The sequence below is a fragment of the Neodiprion virginianus genome, chromosome 5, assembly GCF_021901495.1.
Source record: "Neodiprion virginianus isolate iyNeoVirg1 chromosome 5, iyNeoVirg1.1, whole genome shotgun sequence".
Taxonomy (NCBI): Eukaryota; Metazoa; Arthropoda; class Insecta; order Hymenoptera; family Diprionidae; genus Neodiprion; species Neodiprion virginianus.
Window position 1 is genome coordinate 21,781,972 of NC_060881.1, and position 26,300 is coordinate 21,808,271.

At 40.3% G+C, this 26,300-nt stretch overlaps 1 protein-coding gene across 23 annotated transcripts in view; it reads left to right on the forward strand.

Annotated features, from left to right (window-relative positions):
• LOC124305747 (protein muscleblind) overlaps window positions 1-26,300 on the forward strand; it is a 281,356-nt gene that overhangs the window by 121,583 nt on the left and 133,473 nt on the right. For 3 of the 23 annotated variants that reach the window (XR_006908440.1, XM_046765475.1, XM_046765476.1), the window contains exons 1-3: window positions 1,303-2,672; window positions 9,534-9,559; window positions 10,770-11,359. Coding sequence is in view for 21 of the 23 variants with exons in the window: in XM_046765475.1 (XP_046621431.1) it covers window positions 11,174-11,359 (186 nt within the window). In the remaining 2 variants the exon portion in view is untranslated. The other 20 variants (XM_046765468.1, XM_046765466.1, XM_046765465.1 and 17 more) reach the window with 17 other exon arrangements.

The window sequence follows — 26,300 nt, forward strand, 5'->3', positions numbered from 1 at the left end:
AACTTCGTTGACTACCGCTGACTTCCAATGAGTTCCGATGACTTCCAGAAGACTCCATATAACTCCGTAGTGACTTCCAAAGACTTCCAAGGAATTGCACGGTCTTCCAAAAATATCCAGACTCCCAAAGCCATCGGAGATCAGCGTAAATACGCCTTCCCAAGTAAATAGCCCCTTGGATTGAAATCTCCTTTCTCATTTACTTGACACGTTTATCCAACCTTGAATAGCGCTAAATTTACGGAAGAGCATTTAGCTGTACTCCTTTCAATTTAAATATAAATGTCTAATTAAAAAATCAGAGACCATCATTGAGTCATGTTACGTAATCTCAATTATGCATCAATTTTTCCAAAGTCTATTACCGTTGTTATAACACTTATGTGTATGCGCACGTGTGTGCGTAGAACGAGGTATATTATCCATGCACTGTGAACGAAACGCGGAAACCATACGTGTACGGTGAATAATCAAGTCGCATGTATTCGAATATCAAATACGGCGTTTTTATCTTCCATTCGTCCGTCAACGGAGTCTAAAACATGGTCTCGATGTACGAAGTGAGGTGGTTCAACTTTCACACATATCGCGGGAGACAAGGTCATATATTTACCATTTCATTTCATGGAAGACGAACCACCTTAAGCTCGAGAAGAGAAGGAGCGGCAGCGGCAGCGTAAAAGAGCTTAAGGTTTCCCAACTCCTTCGTGGCGCGCAGAATACACGAAGTAAGGGGTCGCAAGGAGGCCGAGAAGGGGGGTCTGGGGTCCGGGTGGCCGGCACATCAGCAGTGCAGCAGCGCGGCGAGCGAGGAGGACTAGGAGCGAATTTTCGGGTGGGAATCGAGCCGTGGCGATTCCGCGCATGCGCAGTGCTCAGATTTATCGAGTAGCGCGGCGTAGCGCGTGGGCGGAGGGGAAGGGAGGAGAATATTCGCGGTGCCTGGTGGGGAGCAGCAGTGGACTCTCCTCGACGCCCGCGGGGCATGTGGAGGGGGGAGGCGAAGCGGCCGCCGCGTTCGTCAGTCAGTCGCGCCAGGCCCCCGCTAGCACAAGCAAGGCTAACCAGCATCGCTCTCGCCTCCATATTTTACCCCGAAAAATAACAAATAAATAAATATATCTATATATATATATATATATATATACATATATATACACATATATATATATATATTATTTTCGTTCTAATTGCTTCATAGTATATGTATATATATATGTATATGTATATGTATCTTCATCCTAGCGCGCATCTTGTTCTGCTTCAACAATAAAAGTAAAAATAATTGTAATTGTTGTATTTATACATTTATGTATTCGTTATTTTCCTTCCTCCGAGGTTTATTGTCGTAAAATGTTTCTAATCGCGCGTTAATAATCAAAATAATGTTTATCAACATCGTCGTCGTCGTCGTCGTCGTTGTCATCATCGTGGTGGAAAGAAAAGGCAGAGATAATATTTCGTAACGGGGTGATAACACAGTCTGCGCTTCTTGTTAATCCCAAACGTTGTGACTGCGAACTGCATACATACATTGGTTATCCAAATCAACATCGTATTATACTTGTTGAACGAATAAAACGCTGAAAAAACTTGTGTCGCAAACGGTTTCTCGATTGGTGTGATTTTCTGTGTTCTCGTGGTCAAAGTTTCATTGGTTAGCCGTTGGCTGTCAACTGATTAAACAACATTACGTTATACTGGTGCATCTGGCGAGTACATAAAACGTCATATCGCGAAACGTATGTTACAAACGAACATTACATACGCGTGAACAATTGTAAATTTTTATCTTAATTTTTATTCATATTTCATTCCCCACGGTTTTAATCAAAAGTTATAAACTATCGCGAAAAAGTTTGATAGTAAGACTTGGTCGATGATAAAACCTAAGAAACAGTCAACAGAACGAGGACAAATCCACCGACTCGAGCCAGTTTCGAATTCGTCGTAAAGAAACTGATACAAGCAAAAAAAAAAAAAAAAACAACACAAAACACAAGAGGAGAGAAGAAGAGAAGACCAGCAGCATCGATAACATAAATATACACGTGTGTGTAGTACAAAGGATAAACAAGAAAGTAACGAAAATACGAAGTAAGAAAATATAATGGTGCTGTAGTTTTATGAAAGATTAGAATCGTTGGGCCAACGTCGAGAGCGCGGAGCGTGGAACTCGTGATAGCGTTGCGAGGCGGCGAGCAGCCGTTGGAGTAACCAACTCGTGGTACTGAGTCGGCGTCATCGATGACTTGAGAAGGAGAGGCGAGGAGCGGAGCGAAGGAGGCGGCACTCGTTCGCCGGAATCGTTGCTCGAGTCCCGAGCCCAAGTCGTGGCGGCGTCATACCGGTAGAAAACTGTGCGTGCCTGCGGTAGCAACAGCGGCAGCGATACAACGGAGGTGTTTGTAATCGTACTGGTTTTCGGTTTGATTCCGTGCGATGAGTATCACGTGAACAATCGCCCTGTGTGCATCGCTCGTCGAGTGCCGCGTGTATAATTTATCGCTTCGATCGTTGTTGTTCTCCAGTCCCTCGTTTTCCTCGATTATTTGTGAATATCGCGTTCCTACCGCGTTTTTAAAACTGACGTAAAACCAGCCGAAGGGGGATATTCCGATTCAGTTTCCACTTGTTCTTCTTCGCTACTTCACCGTTTGCAGAACTCGTAGGTAAATATTACCCACGCTCTTGTGACTTGTTTTATGCTAGACGCGACTGTGTGTGTGTGTGTGTGTGTGTGTGTGTGTGTGTGTATGCGGTTATCTATTTATGCATATTTGTGTTTTGAATACATGTGTGAGTGTGTGAGTGTGTGTGTGTGTAGATGTATATTGCACCTCTCAGGTGCGTTATGAAAGAAGTATGAGAGTTGAAAAAGAATGATTGTGTAAGAGTGAAGTCGGTCAGAAGTTAGAGACTGAGAAAAGGGAGGCGATAAAAAGGTTGTACTGGAAATATACTCACTGGTGTAAAGTAACACTGACGCTCAGAATCGTACATTACTTATTTATTTATTTATTTTTTTTTCAATTAACATAATCGCTTCATTCTATTCTTCCAATTCTGAATTCTATCGGATTAATTTTTATCCATAACTCTGCATTTTACGTAGTTGTCTGCTAGGTTTCGCAGTATTTTTTCCCATTTATAACATTCCATACTGCACAAGTCGCAATTTTGAAGAAAGAAATTGAAGAAAAATATACTAAGCATTTCAGTCAAAAACGGTGAACAAACTGTGTTTTATACTGTTAATTTTTAGTTTTATTTAATCCATGGATATAAAATATTCTGAAATTTTCTCCAAGTCACATTAAACGATATTTTGTTGCGTCCTTTTGTTTTGTGCTTCCACCATCGTCGTAGTTACGTGATATTTCTTTTTCCCATACTTAATATCATTGTTATTATTGTTATTACCGCAAAGTATTATCATGAAACGCTTAAGTTACATCATCGTCACGTTTAATCGTATTAATACGCAACATGTATATATATACACTGTTTATAATCAATCAGCCTATTTCATAAACCATATTATTACCACGATGACGACGGACCTGAAACAAGGACGATGCTGATGATTGACTCGCGTTGATCGATTTTTTTTTTTTTGTTTCTTGCTTTCTGCTGAAAACGTGATTAATAATACACCTAACGCGTGCAACACGCGTGGTTAACAACTGAGATAAGTTTTGTTAAACAGAAATCTTCTCATCCAATCAGTCAGCCAGTCAGTTAGTCAAACCGATGAGAAGATGAGTGGCAGCAAACACACATCGGCAATATTGTTATCTGTGTGTGTACAGTGAGCATACGCGTGTTTTCTGCTTTCCCATCTCTTTCTTCGTGTCTTTTGTTTCTCTTTTTCTTTTGGTAGCCTTCATTTTTCCTGCGTCGAATAATTCACCGGTTTCATCGTCGTATAATTTAATACAACGCGAGAAAAAGGAACTGCAGACGTAAAAGCGAAGAAAGAAGGAGAAGACGACGAAAAAGGAGAAATAAAGTATGCTATATGTAGAAAAGTGAAGGCAAAAGCGGATTGAAGAAGAAGACAAAAAAAAAACACTACCGCGAGATAGAAAAGTAGAAGGGAACAGTTCGTCATAAAATCTTCACTCATCAAATCAGTTCAATCCTGCAAGTATAAACGATATTTTTCATTCAGAGTCATCTTCTTCAGTTTGCTGAGGAAAAATTATTCTCTTCGTACGTAGTCATTTCTGGTTTCATTTATTTTCTTGAATGTACAAATAGTTTTAACGAGAAATGGAATGATAACAAGTAAAAGAGGCATCGAAATGGTTGAAAATTATAATTTGAAAAATTCAACAAAATGGTGTACACATATTTATAATTATTTTACCATTAATAACGATAAAATAATAAGTATTTCACATATAACGTTTCTCTGAAGATCAATATTTCTTAATTATCGTTTTAGTCTTTTGCGGGTGACAATTTTGTATGTATACCGTATTGATTGATTAAGTTTCGAATAAGGAAAAAACAATAAATAAATTGGTAACTGTTACTGAGTTTATTTTAATCGTGTCCAGCAACCGGGAATTCCAGGAAAACCGGAAATTATACAGGAACATCAAAGTGCCCTTGAAAATACTGGACTTATACGGAAATTTCCCACAGCAACCGGGAATTTGCAATGAAATTATTCTTAATATCGCTGCAATTGTAGAATTTTTAACTTACATAGAAAGTCAAAATGTAGGAAGAATAGAGTATAAAGAGCTGTAATATAAAATTGTCACAACGAATACATCAGCATTGTGACGGTTCTGTATTCTGATTTTTAATACTTTACCTTTCGTTTTAACCATTCTTTACTTTGACTTTCTAAATTTTGAAAATCTTTGAAATACATTTGCGCGTAATTGAAAATTCGGTATTGTGACCCTTTTATTTTTGGATTTTTCTACATATTTGACTCCACCCGAATTCGTCAGTTCTACACATCGTCGAATACGACGGTGTTCAACGTTGATTACATCACAATAAAGGACAAACGCCATAGAGATCATGATACACGAATATACGGAAGTTTTGAAAAAAATAAGCAGGAATATACGGAAATTATACATGAATATTGAATTCTGATATCGCTGGACACAATATTAATGTGCTTGCACAGTATTTCCATGAGAAAAACTCATTTTTGTCTGCGTTACGTGAGAACGACGACGATGCCGACAAGGACAAAATGTCAACAAATTAGACCGTGTTAACGAGTCGAGAGAACAGTCTCGAATGGATAACAATGTTTGTTGCTAATATGCTGCGCTGCAGCTGCAGTCTGGCTGTTATTGCATGCATTGCACATTGCACGAAGCGAGCAGTGTTGTTGATCGTCGCTGCCATCGTCGGTGTGACGCATGTCTGCGAATCGGGCGAGACTCGGTGGAGTCTCGCGCCAAGCGCAGTGGAAATCGATAAGAATGAAAATGCACGGCAGAATACTTCCAGAGAAGTTTGGAAGATTCTGCGATGAGGCGTTTGTCCCATCAGTTGGAGCCCTCAGGACCGTAAGCATATGAATTCGAAAGACTTTCGGTTACACAAGTCGAGAATTCAGCTGCGGTCACAAAGCAAATGCAACAAGATTAATTCCGTTGAAAAGACGAGAAATTCAAGTGACTTCAAGTTGCTCGGGCAAACTTGAAATAAATTCACATGACTTGAAGTTACCAAATCACTTTTCGCCGGATGAATACCCGAATTCAAGCATGGTTAATGCCTCAGAAAATTCAACACCGTTTACTACGAGGGTCGATTGATTGCGTGATTCCACGATTATTCGCAACTTTCCCAGTGTCAGTGTTGCTTGGGCATTTGTCTTGATTCAATCGGCGAGCTCAGAACTCGTGAAAGTAATCTTGTGAAAATACACGACCGAATGGAAATCACTGATTGTTTAATCGCTTTGTTCCGCGATCAAAATGATCGTCTATGCCTGAGTTACAGTAACTGCAATTACGATAGGCAAGAAAAAAAAACTATACAAGAAGAATTGAGCAAACGAGAATTTAGTGGCTGGTAAATGACTGAATAATTTTTATAAAATGACAATCAATAAATCATTCTAGTGAAGATGAATGAATGAATGCAAATAAATTTTGATGAGACAACGATTATGACTAACAAACACTTTATGGGGAAAAGAAGTGAAAGGGAATTTTGATAAATGGATGATGATGATGATATTGAATAACAGATATGAATAAATGTACATGTACAAAAACGCTGCCTGCTACTTATTACCGAAAAATGAAAGAATAGAAAAATTCGAACAGAAGGAAACAACGTGAAAGAGGGAAAAATTCATTACATCCATCTATTCGTAGTGTTTTTTATAAATAAACCAAACTAGCTTCTTCCCGTCTCATATATCATCTCTTCTCCTTGTTTCTCAACATTAATTTTTCACGTCTACATTCCATTAGCCTCTCTGTTTTGGATTTTGTGTTATCATTCTTAAATCTTCTGCCCCCCCCCCCCCCCCATCACTTTTACGCTATGAATCTTCTTCACGGGCTTGTTGTAAATAATTCTGTTCGTTGTTGTTGCTGTTGGTTGGAACAAATTGGAAAAGCAGTGTCAAATTTTATGAGAGTCGCACAACTTGATAAGCAGTATAACGTAGCACAGCGCCGAAATAGGACGTATTCGAGTATAAGATCATGTAGCAGTTCAATCTCTTACCGACCGAGCAAACTCATCCTTTTTCTTCCTATATAAAATAAACAAATGAACGGATAGGGTTCAAATTTCGACAATGCATCGCTCTTTCGTAGCAGAATTCAGGAAAATTACTCATATCCCGAAAATCGTGAATAACGGTGTAGTCTTGTGATATATGTTACTATTTCTCGGGCCAAAAAGTGCATAGTTGAGATACTTTCCGGGATTGCGTAAAGTATGTCAACTATGCACTGTTTGGCCCCTGAAGTGCCAGAAATGTAGAAATGGGAGCACGTGTCGAAGACCCACAAATTTTTTGACGATTTTCTGGATATGAGTCACTTTCCTCAATTCAGTTACGAAAGAGCGACGCACGGTCGAAAGTTCAGCTCTTTCCGTTCATTTGTTTATTTAATATATAGGAATGATATAGTGAGTTTGCTCGCTCGGTAAAGGTAGGACTGTTGCATGACTTTAATATCAACTTCAGGGTACGAATTTAGGTCAATTTCTATCAAGTGCCATACTATAACATTTGTTCGAGGATGCGCTTAGGTTCTTTGCCACCAATTTCAAACGGCTCATTGATCAACTTTTGGGAAATGTTTTTTGAACATCAATGAACTCCCGATTGATTTAAACGATTGTTTTAGTCCAGACCAGTCGAGACAAAGTAATTGTAAGGCACAGATTCAACAGGTGTAATCGAAGTTGTTTGAGCTGGAATTCAATCGAAGTGTTATCCTCTTAACACGGAGCTGAACGAATCGCGCTGTTCATTTGCATCGAAAAAATATTGAAAAGTTTACGGAAAAAGGTTTCCCCACTGATAAAGTCCGAAAGAAAGTTCTTATCACGAAGTGGCCGTCAAATGTGAACTGACGATTCTACAATCATCAAAAACGTCTCGTCGTCCAAAAATTGGGTGGAATAAAAAAAAAAACAAAAAGAAACAATGGTTCCAAGAATTGATAAAAAAAACAATTCATGCTCATTCGTCGAAATCGGAACACGAAACGAGAGAGAATATATGTTCTGACCGTTTCGATTTCTCCGTTACTCACTCGAAAGGACAAAATTTCTGCTAACATTGAGAACGGTAGCATAAATTTTAAGGTCACGCCAAATTTTTCACGACTATTTACCCTCTCAAAATAAACACAACCAGTTTCGGGCGATGAAATCGCGGATGATTATGCTTAGGAACCGTGGTCGTAGTGAATGGCTGACTGGTTGGATGGTTGGGTGGTTCAGTTGGTTCGGTTTGTTAGGTGGGTGGGTGGGTGTGTCTCGTGTTAATTTTAGCCACGTGACAAGCTGCCGCCGTTGCTTCGTCGGTTTATAATGCTGCCTGACTGCCGTCACCGACTATGCAGTACTCTCTTGTTCACTCTCTTTCTCTCTCTATCTCTCGCCTACCTATTCCTTAGCCTACACTGAGAAAGATTTCATTTGTTACAGTAACTAGAAAAAATCCAACCAATAATTCCCGAAAAAAATTTCAACTGATCAATATTGCCGATCGTAATTTCTAAAAATTTATGTGTCGATTAATAAATTGTGAAAACCTATCCATGGAAGTCTTTCTCTTGTTATCCCTGAATTATTTCGACCAATTTACGACACTTTTTCTCTTCGTGGTCTTGGGCTATTCGTTTCAGCCCTTTCGATTGATCTCTCATCCTTCATTCCCTGTCCGCTTTTCCCTCCCGTCGTACTAAATAACGTCACTAGCGCTTCCTCGCTTTTTCCCTCTTCTCTTTCTTTTTCCTCCTCTTTCCCTCTATTTTGGGCGAATCCCCTCCACACCCTTCATCTCCCTCCGCCAACCGCGAGGGATATTATCGGCAACAATGATCCCATCTGTCCGAGCGATAATTTACGAATTTCGAAAGCTGGTGTAGCGTTACGCGTACCTACTATATATATTGTATATGTATATATATATATACACAACTTGCTATACATACCTGTACTTATATACGATACTGTACGCATGCGTCGACGAGGGCGGCTGTAGAGGCTGCACGCGCGTGAATTGACGCTGACCTCGATATATACATGGTGTATGTGTGTGAGTGTGTGTCTACCCATAATATACTATAAACCCATGCATACATAATCCCCGCGCGTTTAAAAAGTTTGCAAATCGAATATACATGTATTTATACACTGTGAAAAATTTCACTTGTCATAGGAACTAGAAAAATTCATTAAAACAGGTATCGTTAAAGAAAACTGTTTGAATATTGTTGGAATTATGAAAAACGAGGTACGCGTAACCATGTTGCGCTATTGTCGATCCTTTTTTGGTAATTGCAACGCAAAATCAGTTTGTGAGGTTTACTCTACTTTTTTAGTTAAATAAGGCTTTAACGTCAATTTATTGTTGCACAAGCATTAAATTTTCGCAATAGTTGCAAGAAAATATAGTAACAGTGATCGTAATGAGAGAGAATAGTAACGGATACTAGACTTTCCGGTAACAGCTAGAAAATTAATTTTCATTTTGGACCTAGAACTATATTTTTTGATTGTGGTAAAAAATGAAAATAGTTGAGGTCTGAGTGGTAACCGGAACTAAAAATATTACTCTCAGTGTATGTATATAAGTGATTGTATCTGTGAGTTGATAATTTTTTCCTTTAGTTGAAAAGTATACATAATCATACTAATCACCATGCGATGATTTTTTTCGATAAGAGAGTTGAATGTATGGGAATGAATGGCACGTAGTATGTCCGTGTGCATAACGTTGTATAATCGTATTATCAATAGCTTAAATCATTCGCTTGAGGCTAACAGGATATTCTTTTTTTTTGTGATTTCAGGAGAACAACAAAGGCTCAGTGGTTCTGTGAGTTTTTTTTTTTTTTTTTTTTTTTTTAATATACCGCGCTACCCGATGACGATGGCGACGATACAGAAAATGGTGCAGTAAAACGACGATAACGATAAAAGAAAAAATAATAAATAACAACGACGACGGTGAAAACGACGGAGGGAAAAAACGAAAAAAGTAATAAATGATCAATGATGATGTATAAATTCAGTGGCTGATCTTTGATTATTTTGCGGGAGGGAAATAATAAAAACATAATTATAATAATCAACGTCGGATAAAATTGCATTACATTAAAAGAAAAAAATATTTCCATTTTCTACTCGAATAACGTGAAATCAACGATATATTATTATAATGAAAAAGTAGAGGAAATTTAAACGATATCAAGAATCTTTGAAACTAACCCAATCTGAAATCGCAATCACGTAGAATAGTTATACGACGTACCAAATTTGTTTCGCGAAATTGCTTGTTTATTGTATATTTGAAAATAGTCGGGCCAATTTTTGTATAGTTATTTTTTTCTTTTTAATAACTCTCAAGCAAAAAATGATTCATCAATTTCCGAAAGGAAATCAAGCGATAACGCATTTCGTCGTAGATTCAGAATGACAAAGAAAATCAATAATAATAGCGGTCATTATAGCGATGATTGCAATAGTCAGCTAATTCTTATCAGCCGATGACTTTGCCGTCGGCGTTATCAAACGTCCAATAAGTTTCAGTGGTAGATCTGCGAATGAAAGCAACAACGGTAAAAACCAATTTGATTGTACCTATAATTGGATGATTGATCGATCCATTCATCGTTTCGTTCGATAATTCGTATTCGGGACTTGGGAAATGATATTGCAAACAATATCAAAATCAAATTACTTTCCCTTTTAATTACGACGTATAAATAATATTCCATAAAATCGAATAACAGTATAATACATAATACGACGATGATAAATTTCTGCAAAAGTGTTTGTGTTTAATATCGAAAGTGCGGTTTAAATCAATAAATAAAAAAAAAAACAAGAAAATTGCTTTTTATTTTTCAGTGTATTTGTGCATAATATATATTTATGTATATATCGTACACAAATACGCGCAATAATAATAATAGTGATATCAGTAATTATATATAGTAGCGATAATATCGATAATACTAATTTTTTTTTTTTTTTTTTTTTTTTTTTTTTTTACAATTTGTTTCTCTCCATTTCTCCAAGTTTAGTGAGACGTGAAAGAAGAAATATACACACATAGAAGAAAGGCAGAGAGAAAGAGCGAAAAGGAGAAAGTGAGCGAGGAAGAGAGATAGAAAGAAAGAGAGAGAGAGTGAGAGAGGGGGGAGAGGAGAGAGAGAAAAAGAAAGAAAGTATACTTTAAACAAAGTTGATAACAGAGATAGAAAGTAGCGACGAAAAAGGAGTTAAAACGAAAAAGAAAATACAACTAAATACGCATGAACACATGAAAAAATTTGTGCTTTTTGTTCCGCGATTAAAATAATATATCGAATAGAAGTTGAAGTTTGGTGATAAAGCAGTAAAAAGAAAAACAAAAAAAAAAAAAAAAAAAGAAAACAAAAACCTTAACAAACAAAAACTATATAAAGAACGAGATATAAATAAAGAAATGGCGATGGTAAACATGAATAACCTATTGAACGGAAAAGATTCGAGGTGGCTACAGTTGGAAGTGTGCCGAGAGTTTCAACGTAACAAATGTACGAGGCCTGACACGGAGTGCAAATTTGCACATCCACCAGCCAACGTTGAGGTACAAAATGGACGAGTCACCGCTTGCTACGACAGTATCAAGGTGAGCAATCAAATTTGTATTATTGCGACAGTTTTTGTTTTTTATATGTATAATTTTTTTCGCCAAACGGTAGGGTACGCGAATCTCTAGGTAACATTTTTCGTTCTCCTTATAAGACCGGCTCGGGGGATTACTATGACAAAAAAAGTTGGACCAACTTAAATCTTCTCTATTTGATGATTCGGTGAGTGAATTGATGGGAAAAGTTTTCTTTCGTGGAAGAAGCGGTCTTATAACGAGCGGATTTATATCGAACGGTGTTATAACGAGAGAGAAGAATTTTAATACACACGCAGCGGATCGAGTAGAAAGAGTCTCGGTTCCTTCCCTCTGTCCAGTCGAAACCTGGTCGTTCCTATCTACCCACACACACATAACTACCCACCCACACTCTTTTAGCCAGCGATATATTTACCTATACACTTTTACTCTCAATTGTGAAACTTATGTACACGTGGGTCTCTCTATGTACCCATCTACATCGGCCCCAGCACTCCCAGCACCGACGGCGGTGGCGGATGATATCTTTCGCGTTGTAATTGCGTCGCATGAACGAGGTCGTTGGTCGTTGGTAATATTGTTAATCGCCGGTGATAAATTTTACCGTATGTTATACATATATATATATATATATATATATATATATATATATATATATATATATATATATATATATATATATATATATATATATATATATATACAGCATCTGTACGTGGGAGGTTTTTTTTTTGTTTCCCCCTTTTTGCTTGTGACTGTATTTAATACACGCGGAAAACGGCTTTTCGGAGTGCATATATTTATATATAACTAATATTATATATATATTAACCTTTTCAAACATAGGCTAGGCACCGTGTATATACGTTATACATTATAAATACATGCGCTGGAAGTTTACTTGTCTCTAGGCTTATGTAAGCGAGGAAGGAATGTAAATATATATATATATATATATATACTATATACTATATACATTGGGAGTCAGAGGTCCGTAATTTGAGAATAATTACTCAGAATCAATTTACCTGTTTTAACACCCTGTGACCTTGCGCCGTGTCGATGTTTTCCGACCGTTCTTTTTTTTTTTTTTTTTTGTACTTTCGTTTCTTCTCGGTAAGACCATTAAATAAATAATCACTTAGTTTTAGTACTCTTGAATAATTCCGCTACTCAGGTATTTCCTACAATATTCATTAGTTGGTTTGACTACTATTTTTTAAACCTATTACAATTCATTATAGAGTTTAGTTTTCGTTGTTGGGTAATTTAACTACTTTGGTTTGAAATAATAATAATCAATGGCGTATTTTACAAGACTTTTTTAAGATGTAGAATTCGGCTGGATAGCGATTTGTTGCAATTTTCTTGAGCGTATTTTTCATTGATTTTCCGATTCGTCGTAGAAGAATTAATGTCTTTTGTTTAGTTCGGTTAGGTTGATCTTTGGAAACAGGTTGCCTTATTTTTATGCCACTAAATTTTGAATCTCGCTACAACGTGCGCCGATATTTTTTCCATTCGCTTGCTGCTGGAGGTGGTTGAAATTTTACAACGACGTTTCGAAATTGCTACGGGAGTGTCGAATGCGCGTCTGTTTTACCAACAGTCGATATTATCTAATTGACCTCCGTAATCCGAGTTGTACAAATTCCGACATCGCACGTATTATGTCGTACACAATATGCTTGTGTTGTTACGATACTATAATCTTTATGCGGTAAATGAACGGGGGTAATTAGTTGTCGTTGCCAGCCTATTATATCCGTACGTATCTACCAGGATACGTATCTAGATACGAAGATTACCCCGCCTTAACTCGCCTCAACTTACCCTAATTAACGAAGCTTGTTGGAATTAAAACTACGCGTGCGTGTGTATTCGGCGCTCGGGCGTAAATAAACGAAAGTCAACCGCTGCCTGCTACTTATTACCGCCATTATCGTCGTCATTATCATTATTATATATAACGTGTGCACGGGGTCCTGGGAAAGGAATCGAATCGATCGTTGAACATCAACACCGAGACGGAAACCGGAAATCTGCGGCAAATAATCATTTTGAAATTGGTAACGTTATCGTAACATTTGATGCTGGGTAAAAATTTGTAATAAAACAAAACACGCTCATATTTCAAAATCTTATTGCTAGTTCCTTCAAAGTCGTCGTAAGATTAAAAAAAAAAAAAATAGCGAGTTCTTTCCCAATGTTTTGTGTTACGATCGCGTTACTTCAACCTCGTGCACAAATAAGCTTCCGATGCTTGTAGAACCAAACCTTCGGAACCGAACCCTTGCCTTCTTCCCTTTTATCCTTTTACACCAGCCTGCCTACCTGAATGATTGACTGATTGACCGGACAAACGAATGACTTACTAAACCCAATTGCCGTGCGCTCTAACAAGCCTTGAGCGTAACCCGATATCGAACCCTCGAAAAAAGTCATTCACTGTTTTGATTGCAAACTCAACTATGCTTGGCTTATTGAGTCATTTCCGGAATCAATTATTCCTGAGATTGTATCATCATTAGCTCGTTCGTGTAATTATGAGAGGTTATTTTTAACCTTGATACTAAATTTTTCCATCAATATGGCTATTGTTCCGCAGCATTGAGCTGATACTAGATTGGCGCAAAATCTGGGCACCGCTCTAGCCGATGAGTTTGAAACAATGTGCAACATTGCGTTTTAGAACACAACACTGGGCAAACGATTTGCTGTATTGTGTTTTTCTCCCATTTTTCGAAGCAAGTGCATTCCGCAATTTCTCTTTCAATGTAATAACCTGCAAACACAAATGTGAAACCAAGGCTGAAACAGAAAGAATTAAAAGCAAGGTTGTGCAACGTTGACTAAGAGTGAGAGAATATTTGCCGTCAGAAAATCGAAGGTATACCAATATTGCTCGTTAGCGATGGAAGTAATTCCTCTTTTTTACACTGAGAGAAATTTTTTGTTCAGGTTACTCCACAATCTTTGACTATTTTCATTTTTTACCACAATCAAAAAATATAGTTCTATGTAGAAAATGAAAATAAATTTTGCAGCTGTTACCAGAAAGTCTAGTATCCGTTACTATTCTTTCTCATTACGATCACTGTTACTATATTTTCTTGTATAACTGTTGCGAAAATTTAATGCTTGTGCAAGAATAAATTGACGTTAAAGCCTTGTTTAGCTAAAAAAGTAGAGTAAACCTTACAAACTGATTTTGCGTTGCAATAACCAAAAAAGGATCGACAATAGCGCAAAATGATTACGCGTACCTCGTTTTTCATAATTCCAACAATATTCAAACAGTTTTTTTAACGATACCTGTTTTACTGAATTTTTCTAGTCACCGTAACAAATGAAATTTTTCTCAGTGTAGGAATGTCCTCCAAGTTTTGGACACACGCGTAGAAGCAATAAACGATGATGGGAGGCACGAACCCCCGAGAAACTAGAGAAGCTGCATCGTCCGTAGCAGGTGTATTAGGCGTTTGGATTGGTTTAGTGTGGGTATTAGCTGTGAAAATAATCCCTCAGTTTCGGAAAATAGACTCGGTCTGAGCACTCTTTCTCCTCGCCTCGGCCCTCTTATCACTTCGCTTTGACTCCATCGGACGATGGTACATGTGTTACGTCTTTCCGCTCGTCTTGTAAATCTTTCCATGATTCGTTACGGAAAGAAAATCATCCCGCTGCCGATAGCTCGGTGCTACCAGCCTCCTTTTCACTCCTTCAACGTTCGGATCTATTCTCAAACTCCTCCATGTAATACGAGAATGAGAGGCAAATTAACGGCGCATAACTCTGTCTATCTTCACCGTTGGGCCGCCTCTATCCTTTTGCTTCTTCTTCTCGATGCTCGATCGTGTGATTAGCACAATGCTGCAGCGTTGCTAGCCATTCCCGCAGACCCGTTTGATCTTATCAAACAAAATATGTCGAACCGTGCGTTCTTCTTTTCTTCTTCATCGAGAGAAAAATAAAATAATTTTTCATTGTATTTAAGCTGAGGAAAAACGCATCGTAATCGCAATAGCTCTCAGAGAACATATCTTGGAATTTGAAGGAAAAGAACAAAGTTGTTTGCGTTTTCTTGTGTGCTTATTCAAAAACCGCTCTCAAAGTGTCGGTATACAAAATATGCCAGCGTATAATGGCAGGCGAAATACCGGAAGCTATTTGTGCCGCTTTGCACATGTATACACAAGACGATTTGATCGATCCTCGTTTCAGCGACAAGGATTATATTATGTGGGTTAGGCTTGCGTTCCTCGCATATTCTAGTTTTAGGTTCCTTCAAGAGGGAGATGCGATGCCATTGACAGGTGACATAACTTGCCTTCCTTCCCTTTCCTCCTTCAAACGACGTGTCAGCCGCGGCTCGGGTGGCGCCAGGTATAAAATTCGTGGGGGTGAAAAAAGAGAGAGAGAGAGAGAGAGCCAGAATACTCGACGAAATATAACATCCAAATGCGAGGGAGTGAAATAAAAAACTACACGTAGAAAGAGAGGAGATACCCCAAGCGAGGGGGTGGAAAAAGGTCGAAGAGTTAGTCTCGATTATCGGTAGAAATTTTTTAACGTTGAGTCGGTCTCCGTATTCTCGGCCATAAAGTGAACACCCATAAAATTTGAAAAACAACCCCATCCCATCAAAAACTTGGATATAAAAAGCAGAAGACAATATTAAAATGAATCTATGAGTCATACAGTTTTGTGTAACGATTCTTTTCCCTTTCGTCAGCCATTGTTTTTTTTTTCTTCTTTCTTTTCTAGCCTCAGGTTTATCTTTCGTTACCCCATTTTTCGACTGTTATTTATAACTGTTATTACTTTGTTTTTGTACTTGTTTTAATTTTTTGTTTTTTCTATCTAATTTACACATTAATTACTTTATAGCTTGCCTTTCGTATAACGCGTCCCACTTTTTAGTTATTTTGTATTCCAGTTCGTATTCAGTCGATTCTGTTACTTCTTGTCGATAGATATTTTTTTTTTTTTATTTTGTGTGTATCTGCAGCTTACCGAATGTTTGTTTTCAGTATCATTCCGTTACGTTGCCCTTTGAATTTTTTGTCAAGCCCGTTCTCTGACATATCTACTCTTCTCTCTTCTCCTCTCGTCTTGTTTTTCATTTGAAAGAAGAAGACGATGAGAGGAAAATGTGGAGGCGGTAGGCTGCTGCAGGTTCGGTGATTCGGGGATGAACCGAGGGAGAAGAAGAGGGTGGCTCGGATTCTTGTAAGGGCTTTAGGGTTGCCCGCGTCCGCCATTCTTCGCGGCGGGGGGACTGGGGGGGAAGTGTGAACGAATAATCGATATAGAGGAAAGAGAGAGAGAGAGAGAGAGAGAGAGGGGGAGGGAGAGAGAGAGAGGGAGAGAGAGAAAAGCGTGCAAGTGCGACTCGACCTGAGCCTTCACCGAGTCAAACCGTCAGGCGCTTCCCCCCCTACACCTACATCATGTATAAGATATTCCACGCCAATTCCATCAGACCCGAACTCGCATCTTCTTCGATTTTCTCTCATCTCATCTTCTCACACACGAAAGAAACAGCCTTTAATAGTTTTGGATTTTTTTGATAGTGAGTAAACGAGTTTTGATTTTTCGAAAAATTTCAAGCTTAGTAAAAACTCTGCGATTGTCAGGCATTCGAAAGTCAAGACATAAATTTCGATAAAATTACTTACGGTGAAATTACTCCCAGTGCTCAATTGTAGTACCAAATCATCAGTCGGAATTTCTTCTTCTTTGCATAGCGCCTTATTTATGTAAATGGGACGCTGTTTATACGAAGGTGCAAAAAAATAAGAAGGGTGGGTAAAAAAAAATATCCTCTTTTTTACTTGTGCAGATCGCGGGATGCAGCTACCTTATATCCACCTGCTTGTGTAGAAGGTGGAATGGGGTGATTTTAATGGTCAAAGAAAATTGTCTGTGCGCGGTGCGCGATATTGAAACGATCGGGAACGAAACCCCGAGGGAAGCAAGAGGCTTCGCTAATCCCTCCCTTCTTCATCGTGTAGTATTTTTTTCCACCTTTCCGTTCTCTCTTTCTCTCCCATTATTTCCGAAAGTACAAAAAAAGAAAGAATTATTATCGGTCCTCGGTGCCTCGGTTCTCTTCTATACACACGTAATTAAATTTATCGGATAATTGCTTTGTTTAATAATTTTCTTATATATTCTCCAAAGTTTCAATCATACAATAAATCGATTAGCTCGATCCAAACACGTATAGATGCATGAGTGAAAATTTTTTTTGTCTTTGCTACGAATCTTTACCGCAACGGCGTTTCGTTAACCACGAGACGAGACGATACGAGATGAGATTAGACGAGGAGAGGAGTTCCGATCCTATTATTGCGGCGAGTAACTCACAATAGCGATCATCAGCTATAAATGGCAATAAAAAACAATGAAACTGACTGCAGGCTAACCGGCTAATTGTGATATACTGCCTTTTTGAGTCTCAGGAACCATTGTTATCATTGTTGTCATTATTACCATTATAATCATTATCGCACCATTTCGTCTATCGCGCGCTCAGCTCAACACAAGAATAATGGTAATGGTTTAACTAATAATCGATATTATACTCGAAAGTAAGGCTGCGTTTATTAATATCCTTACATGCTTATACACACAAAGGCGTAATGGACATTTTTTGTCGTTCCTTCATATATACGCGTAAGCGGAGTCACTGCGACTGGTAAATAATATGTAATCCGAATGACGATCACGCTTCGAATAATTACGACTGGTTAGTACGACAATTCGCATTCTCACGTCGGACTTTTAACACTTGGTATAAAATGATATAACGTGTATAGATAGATACACACGTCATGCGGGCAGCGAGCGTTCTTCCTCGTGTATCAAGATTCGCGTTACCTGATTTTCGTATGCAAACGACCCGTATATCATTCCCCCCGAAGCCACCAGACATTCGTCTCTAACGAAGTTCGGAAAAAAAAAGAAAAAAAAAAAAAAAACAGAGACACCAATTTCCTCGTATCGTGAATAAAATCAAGCAGAGTTGAAATAATAATCAAGAAAGAAAAAAAAAAAATTTAATCAAACTAACCAGTCGTAAGAGGAAGTGCTAAGAAGAAAGGCAAGCGTTATACGCTGGTACGTCGGTGACGTCATCGTCCAAGTTTACACTGTACATAATTAATCTCGTATATATATAAAGGAATGCCCGCGGATGTTACCGCAGCCGCAGCAGTAACGCGACGGGATGATATCGAATTATACGCGGTATGGTTTCCAGTATCGTGCAAGGTATCATCATCATCGCCATCATCGTTACTGTACTGATGATACGAGTATGTGTGGATATAAGTATGCTGGTTAGGTTAGGTTACGTTAACGCGGCGCAAGAGCATTACTATATTTAGAATTTCGTCTGCATTTAGCCGTGGAGTAGAAATCTGTGGCGGTGATCGCATAGTCGTGGGCTCGGCAATCCTTCCTTATTGGTATCTCCGTTGACTGAAGATGTTTTTTTCAATTTTCATTGTTGCCCGGATATTTACGGATATTGCAAAAAACATTAATCGCATACTTAAGGAATATTGCAGTAATAATCGAGGTGCCGTGAATCGAAAAAAAATCTCAACCTCCTAGATCTGGCAGAACAAATTACGCGAACGGTACACAGTGAAATTGGAAATACAACCGTTCGACCTTGAGCTACGTCATACGCCTCTGTTCAATCGGAGAGCCCTGACCGTGGCGCCCTCGCGTGGAATGTTTATGCGAAACATTCTTTGCTACTGAAACGCGTGGCGACGCATTCTTCGCGCCTCTTAATTAAACCGCGGCTTATGATAAAGGGTGGTAATTTTAAAGGATTCGGAGATACTGAAAACAATAAAAGTATGTTGCGAGACGGAATTTTTCTCTGAATATAAAGTGGGAAATCTTATCCGGTTATAATGAAAGCGTCTGGTGTAATGACATAAAAAAATAATTGCTTTCTTGAATTCCTGGAAAGTTCGTCTCGTTCGAATCAGACTTTCAACGTTCACAAGACGCAGATCACAACAACAACAACAACAACAACGGTCAACAACAAACGAGAAAACTCTGCTAGCTATTTATAAATAAGGGAGATTCGAGGAAGTCGTTGGACAATAGAAACTTCCGTCTCTCCGCTCGCCACGCTTCGTTCCCATCTTCTCCCATTCTCATCCCTCTTCCTTCTCGCTCTCTTTGCGCGCGTCGCTCGAAGTGGACCGGACTTAATTACTATAGACGACGAGTAAGAGGACGAAGAGGGAGAGGAGGACACGACTGGAAATTGGGGAGGGATACGCTCCTGATGGCGATGCTGTGTTGCTCTCCTTTGTTCCTTCATACCCTTCGGGAATAAGGCGTACCTATTTATCGAAAAAAACGAACCGGTGAACGAGCGTTTGGTCAAAGTTCAGGAAAAACTGGTCGAAATCGAGGAACAATTACTCCTGAAATTCTGTCTCCTTGCCAGTGCGGCATTCCGATTGATTCCGAATCGTTTCCTCTTGTCTCACGGAAATTGGAGTCAAAGTCGTTCGAAACCCACTGAGACATTAGCCAAACAAATTCCAAATCTGCTGAAAATTTCGATTAAATCTGTATGAAAGACGTAAATAGATGAGAAAAAGAAACCAATTCGTTCGAGTTCTCCCGCAAAACGAGGACCTTAATTTTCCTGGTTCGGAATTTCTTGTGATATACAGCCTGCGCTCCTCTTATTTACGGATTTCTGTCTCCTTGGCTTTCGGAACGTCAAAATTCATTTATTCATTCTATTCCTTCGATTGTTCGTCGTCTGACCTCCACTTCGGATTCTGGCCCTCCAACCTCCCGTCAGCTTGGAGATCTTCTCTCATCTCTCATGAGACGTAGTAATGATATTCCCGGGAATTCCAGGAGGAATTTTCATTATCATGGACCCAGAGAACAAACCCTCTCTCTCTCTCTCTCCCCGCCCCCCCCCCCCTCTCTCTCTCTCTCTCTCTCTCTCTCTTTCTCTTTCATCGTCTCGACGCCGTCGCCTCGACGTCGACATTGTCGTCTTAAACGCGAGCTGTTCTTACAAAACGCCCCCGCGGTTAACGCGTTTCATTATAATCTTCCTCATTGTTCCCCATATACTAATGCTGTTGTCCGATCCTGTTGCAGCCACGACGATGTTATAAATACCCGAATTAGTCGACGTAAAAGCCGGAAGCTATAAACGGGAGGATCACCAATTTTGAGTGTCACTCCACCCCCCTGCACCCACCTCCCCCCCTCACCGCCCATTTTCTGTTTAAATTCAGGCCGGAGATGGCGAAGACATCCATCATCGGGTTCTACCGTTCGCGTATCGTAAAATTTCAAATACATCAAGTATTTTAAAACAATGGCACTAGAAGAAGTGGCTGAGAAAATTTAATTGGTTCTAATTTAGGGTAAATGCACCATTTGTGATCACTCACGTTAATTCGCCTTTTCATCTCTTCAATCACTCGATTCATGCCGGAAAACCGACTCTTAACTAAGTTATAGCCAAAAGTTTTTTATACTTGGTACACATTGTATTGTTTTTAAAAGTAGTCTTTACGAGATTAAACCACCTCTTTGCCATTTGTGGCCATAACCTCAACTTACGCGTAATGAACATGCCCGAAACGGGATGAAACGATGGCCACAACTGGTATAACTAAGGTGAGTGGAACCGGTACTACTACTCTACATAAAACAAACGAGATTTCGATAAACGAAGGTGAGGATGATGGTGATAGAGCAATTAGCGCGGCGGACAGTTCCAGCGATAGTTTCTATAGTTGAGTAGCGTTAGTCCATTAACGAAGAAACAGGAAAAGAGCGGAGGAAAGAAAAAAGCGAAAAAGGTGAGAGGAAAATAAGAGATTGACAATTCCTTTGAACGATTAGAGCAAGCTAATGTGATCAGGGAATGGCAATGATCGTCTTTGGCTGGTTTCAGGTTCACTAAAGTTTCTTTCATCACGCATTTTGCACTTGCCTCATTGACGCCTGCGGCGGCTCCTTAAGCCCGTTTCTCTTTACAGCCAATGTGTATATACATTTATCTTCTTTTTTTTTTTAATTTCATTTTTCCTTATTCAGGTATCCACACGTGTATTAGTTTGCGCTCGTTTCTACAGGGTGTCGATACTGACACTATATTTGATAGGACGAGTCTTTTCGTTACTTTTCTCATCCAATTCCTAGCGAGATATAATAAAATTGATCAAGTAACGTAAAAGGTGTCATCGTTATTAGGTGCCACTCTGTTTTTTGTGGTATCATATCATGAAAAAAAACTTCACAGAGTTGATTTATTGATAAAACCAATCTTTGGTGGGTTTCAAAGACATGTTACAAGAATCGCGAATATAGGTTGGTCCTCTTCATGGTATTATCTCGCCGATCATTGACTTTGTCAGAATAGCGGCCAGGAAAACTGCGCGGCCTTAAACGAAGCGTGTATTTTTTGCGTTGACCGTAGTTCCCATGCTGAGAGGACACTTGTCCAGATATGGTTATTTTAAGGAACCGATCACTTGCACGTTCTTCGCCAAAACTGTTCATGAATAAAATATGATACAAAGTAGTGCTCGTTTCGTTGCGTCGTTACCGATCACCGTGTACGGAAGACGCGTTTACAGTAGACGATGGTGGTGGTGGCCTACCTCAGTCTGTCGGCTCACACACGGTTTCACCAACTGTCGTGTATAGCACAAGCTCAGGTACAATGAGGACGAGGAACGAGTGTGGGTGCATTCGCGGCGAGGAGATGGAAGAGAGAGAGTCGAATCGAGTTTGAGTCTCCTCTCGACTCGTCTCTACTCGTTGAGGAGTGGAGAGACGATGACGTGGACTCGGGCGACAAACCGGTCCTCCTCTCCTCCCGTCTGGCCTTCGATGATGATGCGAACGCGGTGCAGCCGCACCGGGTAGCGTGAGCAGTACGAGGGCCGGTAGCCAGCTCTGGCTATGGTGGCAGCGACGATATTTTCCCGCGTTGCATCTGGAGTAGCCGAGCAAGTAGTCCCAGTCGTAGGCGTAGCTGGTAATCGATAATTTAAGCAGTTCTCCACTTCACTCCACTCGGAATAGAAGGAAATTGACCATTATTTATCCATACCCGGTCACCGGATGCTGATGATGCTTGCATCGTTCGCTTTGCTCTCCGACTGTCCTCCAGCTCCAGCATCGTGCATCGTAATTAACCGACTGACAATTACCCTAACATGGTCACTCGGTGGTTTTTCATATTTTTCACAATTCCATGCTATCTCCAGATGGAATCACTGACCAGGATTAGCTGAATTAGATGGTCTCGAGTCATGGAAACGAGGAAAAGGATTGTTAATGATGAGGAACTTGGTGGAAGCGTTTAACTTTCCATTGCCGAGAGTGGAGAAATAATACCAATCGTCCCGACATGGTTACTTGATAACTTTTACTATCTCATAACGTTCCTTGCTGTTTTGAGAAAGGACGACTGATCAGGATCAGTCGAAGCATATGGTCTCAGGTTATAGAAACGTGGAAAAGGATTGTTGATGATGAACTTGATGGAACCGATCTATTATCCAGTATAGAACAGCATGAAATAATCTTAAACATATTCTCCATTCTTCAATGAGATTCCTACGAAGTGCGAACCTTACTTTTTTGCTCCCGCGCAGATGGTCGAACCATCGTATCAAAGTGCCAAGCCCACATGCGGTTCCTACCATACGATAATGGTGACGGTGTAGGATTTCGTGAGTTTTCTCTCTTCTGTCCTAGGGTGCGAGTAGTAGACGCATAAGCGTGCACTGGTGCGTAGGTCGTGACGTAGGCTTGGATTCATTTGTACGCGTTAGGTAGAGGAGTGTACGTCTCGCGTGTGTGAAGCAAAGCGAGCCGAGCCGAGCCGAGATCGTTAAAGCGACCGATGTTAAACTTCCCACGCTTAGCTTCGCGACACGGCGATAACCACTAGAAACAACACGACCTAAACCTAACCTAACCCAACCCAACCCAACCCAGCTCTAAGCCGACCTAACTTGCCTAGAAACTGAACTAATACTCGTCGATTGTGAGTAACGACCGGACGGTGAAAACACGGGGAAATGGTCAGTATCGCGCTTTTGGCGTTACTCCACACGAGTTCTACGTATTTTTCAATCTCAGCTTTTCCTCTCATTTTGGCAACGACAACGATTCTACAGCCAGGACTTTTCTTCTGAGTCTAATTGAAACGAGTCGTTATACTCGACGTTTTAATATACCGACCACCAAAGAAAAGAAAAAGTAATAAAGAAGAAAAAATAAGAAGCTTTGAACGATGAATTATACAGCCGTTATTATATTTTCTCTTTATTTCATCGTGATGCATAATAATACACAAGATGCCGAGAGAAGAGGGTGTGGATTCGGGTGTAAGTAAGGGCAAAGAGAGAGAGAGAGAGGTGAAACATGGCGTACACCAACTGAAAGTACGCAGGGTAGATACCTGAGAAGAGTTGGCGGAGGGCTTGGCGGAGATCGATTATTTTTAACGACCGTGCAGCTCGCAGAGTTTCAGTTCTCCTCGCGAGACGTGCATACATACCATCGCCAACTGGGGCTGCTTCTCGTGTGTTGGTATGCCGATGAGAAAAGCGATACGAAGTGGGAGGGACAAAGTGAGAGAGCGAGAGAAAGAGAGAGAGAAAGATGTGGTAGTAGATGGACGGATTCGCAAATCTCTCTCTCTGCCTCCGGAATTATTCTGGTGAAACGAGAGAGCCTCAAACCCAGCAGCAGCAGTTATGGAACATCGCAAACGTCGCTTCATTTGTCGGTTTGCTCATCCGCGGGCTGATGTTACCATCGTCTCTTCTCTTTCCCGGTACGAGTGTTAGGAGAGAATAACGGATAGAAAGAGTGAGAGAAGAGCAAGTTGCACCCCTGTTCTGGACCCGATGGTCCAGGATACTCCACTCTCAATTTTTCTCTTCAAGCAGCCCTGATCGCCGCAGCGGGGAACAAAGGAGACGATTCTTTCGGAAGACAAACTTTGATGATGGTACGAGGTTTTATTATTCCTCTCTTCGCCCTTCTCCCTTCTTTTTTATATTCTGAATTTTCATTTAGGGGCCTCTTTCTTCTTATTTCATTTAGGGAAGTAATCATTCGTCGGTCGGCGAACCAGGTCTAAGTGCTTTGCATTCTTACTTCCGGGGGTTGAGCCGCCAGTCGGTCCAACCACGGCTTTCCGGCGGCTTCGCCTCGTCATTGTTGTCACTTTATCCCCTGAGCCGGACGCCCAGAGTCCAACTTCCGAGTCAAAATGAATCCTTCTGTGATCCCCAGAAAAATTTTGATGAAAAGTTTACAGTGTCATAACCGAGAGGGATGTGGAGAGCTGCTGCTAGGTTCGGTTCGGTTGGCAGGATTGTTGATATCATCGCGCCCAAGTGCCTGGAAAGTGGAGGAGTGCCTGCTCTGTATTGTTATACGTATGCCTACCGTATAACCGTACTTTAAACTCGGGCAATATACACGTAGATATATAGGTGTGTATATATATATATATATCTGCACGCCCACCGACCGACCCCACGCGTTTTCCAACCTTCTTACCAACAAACATGAATATTTTCCGCGCTATATGATTTCCACCCCCTGCAGCACCGGCATCAATCCGCCAAGCGGGCCGGCTTGTATAAGCTGTACGGATAAAAATATGCAAAAGTAAGTGGTTTTCCGTTTTACCAGAGGAAGCAAACAAGCCCGGGGCAGTTCGAAGCTGTTCTAATAGAAAGAGAGGAGCTCTTCCGGTTCCTCTCTCTTTTTCATTCCATTCGAATTTGCTTTTCAACTCGTTATCGCCGATTTTTGGCATCAGAGAAGAAAGAAAAACAACTTGTCCCAGAAGCTGGACTTGGAATTTGTTCCGAAAGTGGTACCGGCAAACAATTACCTTATCACCGTTGTATTTAGTCGAACGAGCTGGTCTCCAGATTGTTGAGGACGAAGGTTTTGCGTTTGTCGAATTTTTAAACAGTTCACGACCAGTACCCGCTTTTGAGGAGGGAGAGAAAGAAAGAAAGAAAGGGAGAGAGAGGCACTGGTGCATCGGCTCTCAGTCGGGAGTTGTTAATGGAAACCCATTGTTCTCTAATCAAATCACTCGTTCATCCCCTTACTGGTCCCGCCTCACTCTCTCTCTCTCTCTCTCTCTCTCTCTCTCTCCCTCTCTCTCTCTCTCTCTCTCTCTCTCTCTCTCTCTCTCTCTCTCTCTCTCTCTCCAGAAATGAAAGCGGCATCAGTAGGAGAAGAGAGAAAATCTCTCCTGTAAAGAGAAGCAGATTCCGCCAAAGGATAACCTCCTACGCGCTTGAACAATCCTTCCTTCCTTCTAGAAATTTGTATGCAGAACTGCGTGCCCTCGGTGTAGGTACAGGGAAATAGAAAGGGAGGAAAGAGTGAGGCTCCCAAAGAGGCCATTGAGTACCGGAACAACGGAGTTGGGAAACTGTGTTGCGGAAAACAGAAGACGTAGTTTAGAAACATTGTTTCCGGCCCAATTCGAAAAAGGTAGGGAACGGTGAACGAGACTCGAATTTCGTCCATCGACACGAGGAAGAAGGCGAGAAATGTGCCAAACGCCGAAGTATCAACGGCAGCAAAATGCGACCACAATACGGGTTACACACGGTTGTTGTATTATTATTTAATTTTGTGCCAAACCTTGGCGTTATTAACACCGACGTTACTGTTCCCACCTCGACCCTGACACTACGATCGAAACCTAGTCAAGACAATGGCCGTCGAAAGATCCCCCCGAGTACTTGATGATGACTACGTACAATTCTGAGGCTGGAACACTCGGAGCCCGATGGTGTACCCATGACGAAACTAATATGTGTGCAGTGGCGTGACTGAGAAATGGAAATCGAAATTGATATTGGGGCTG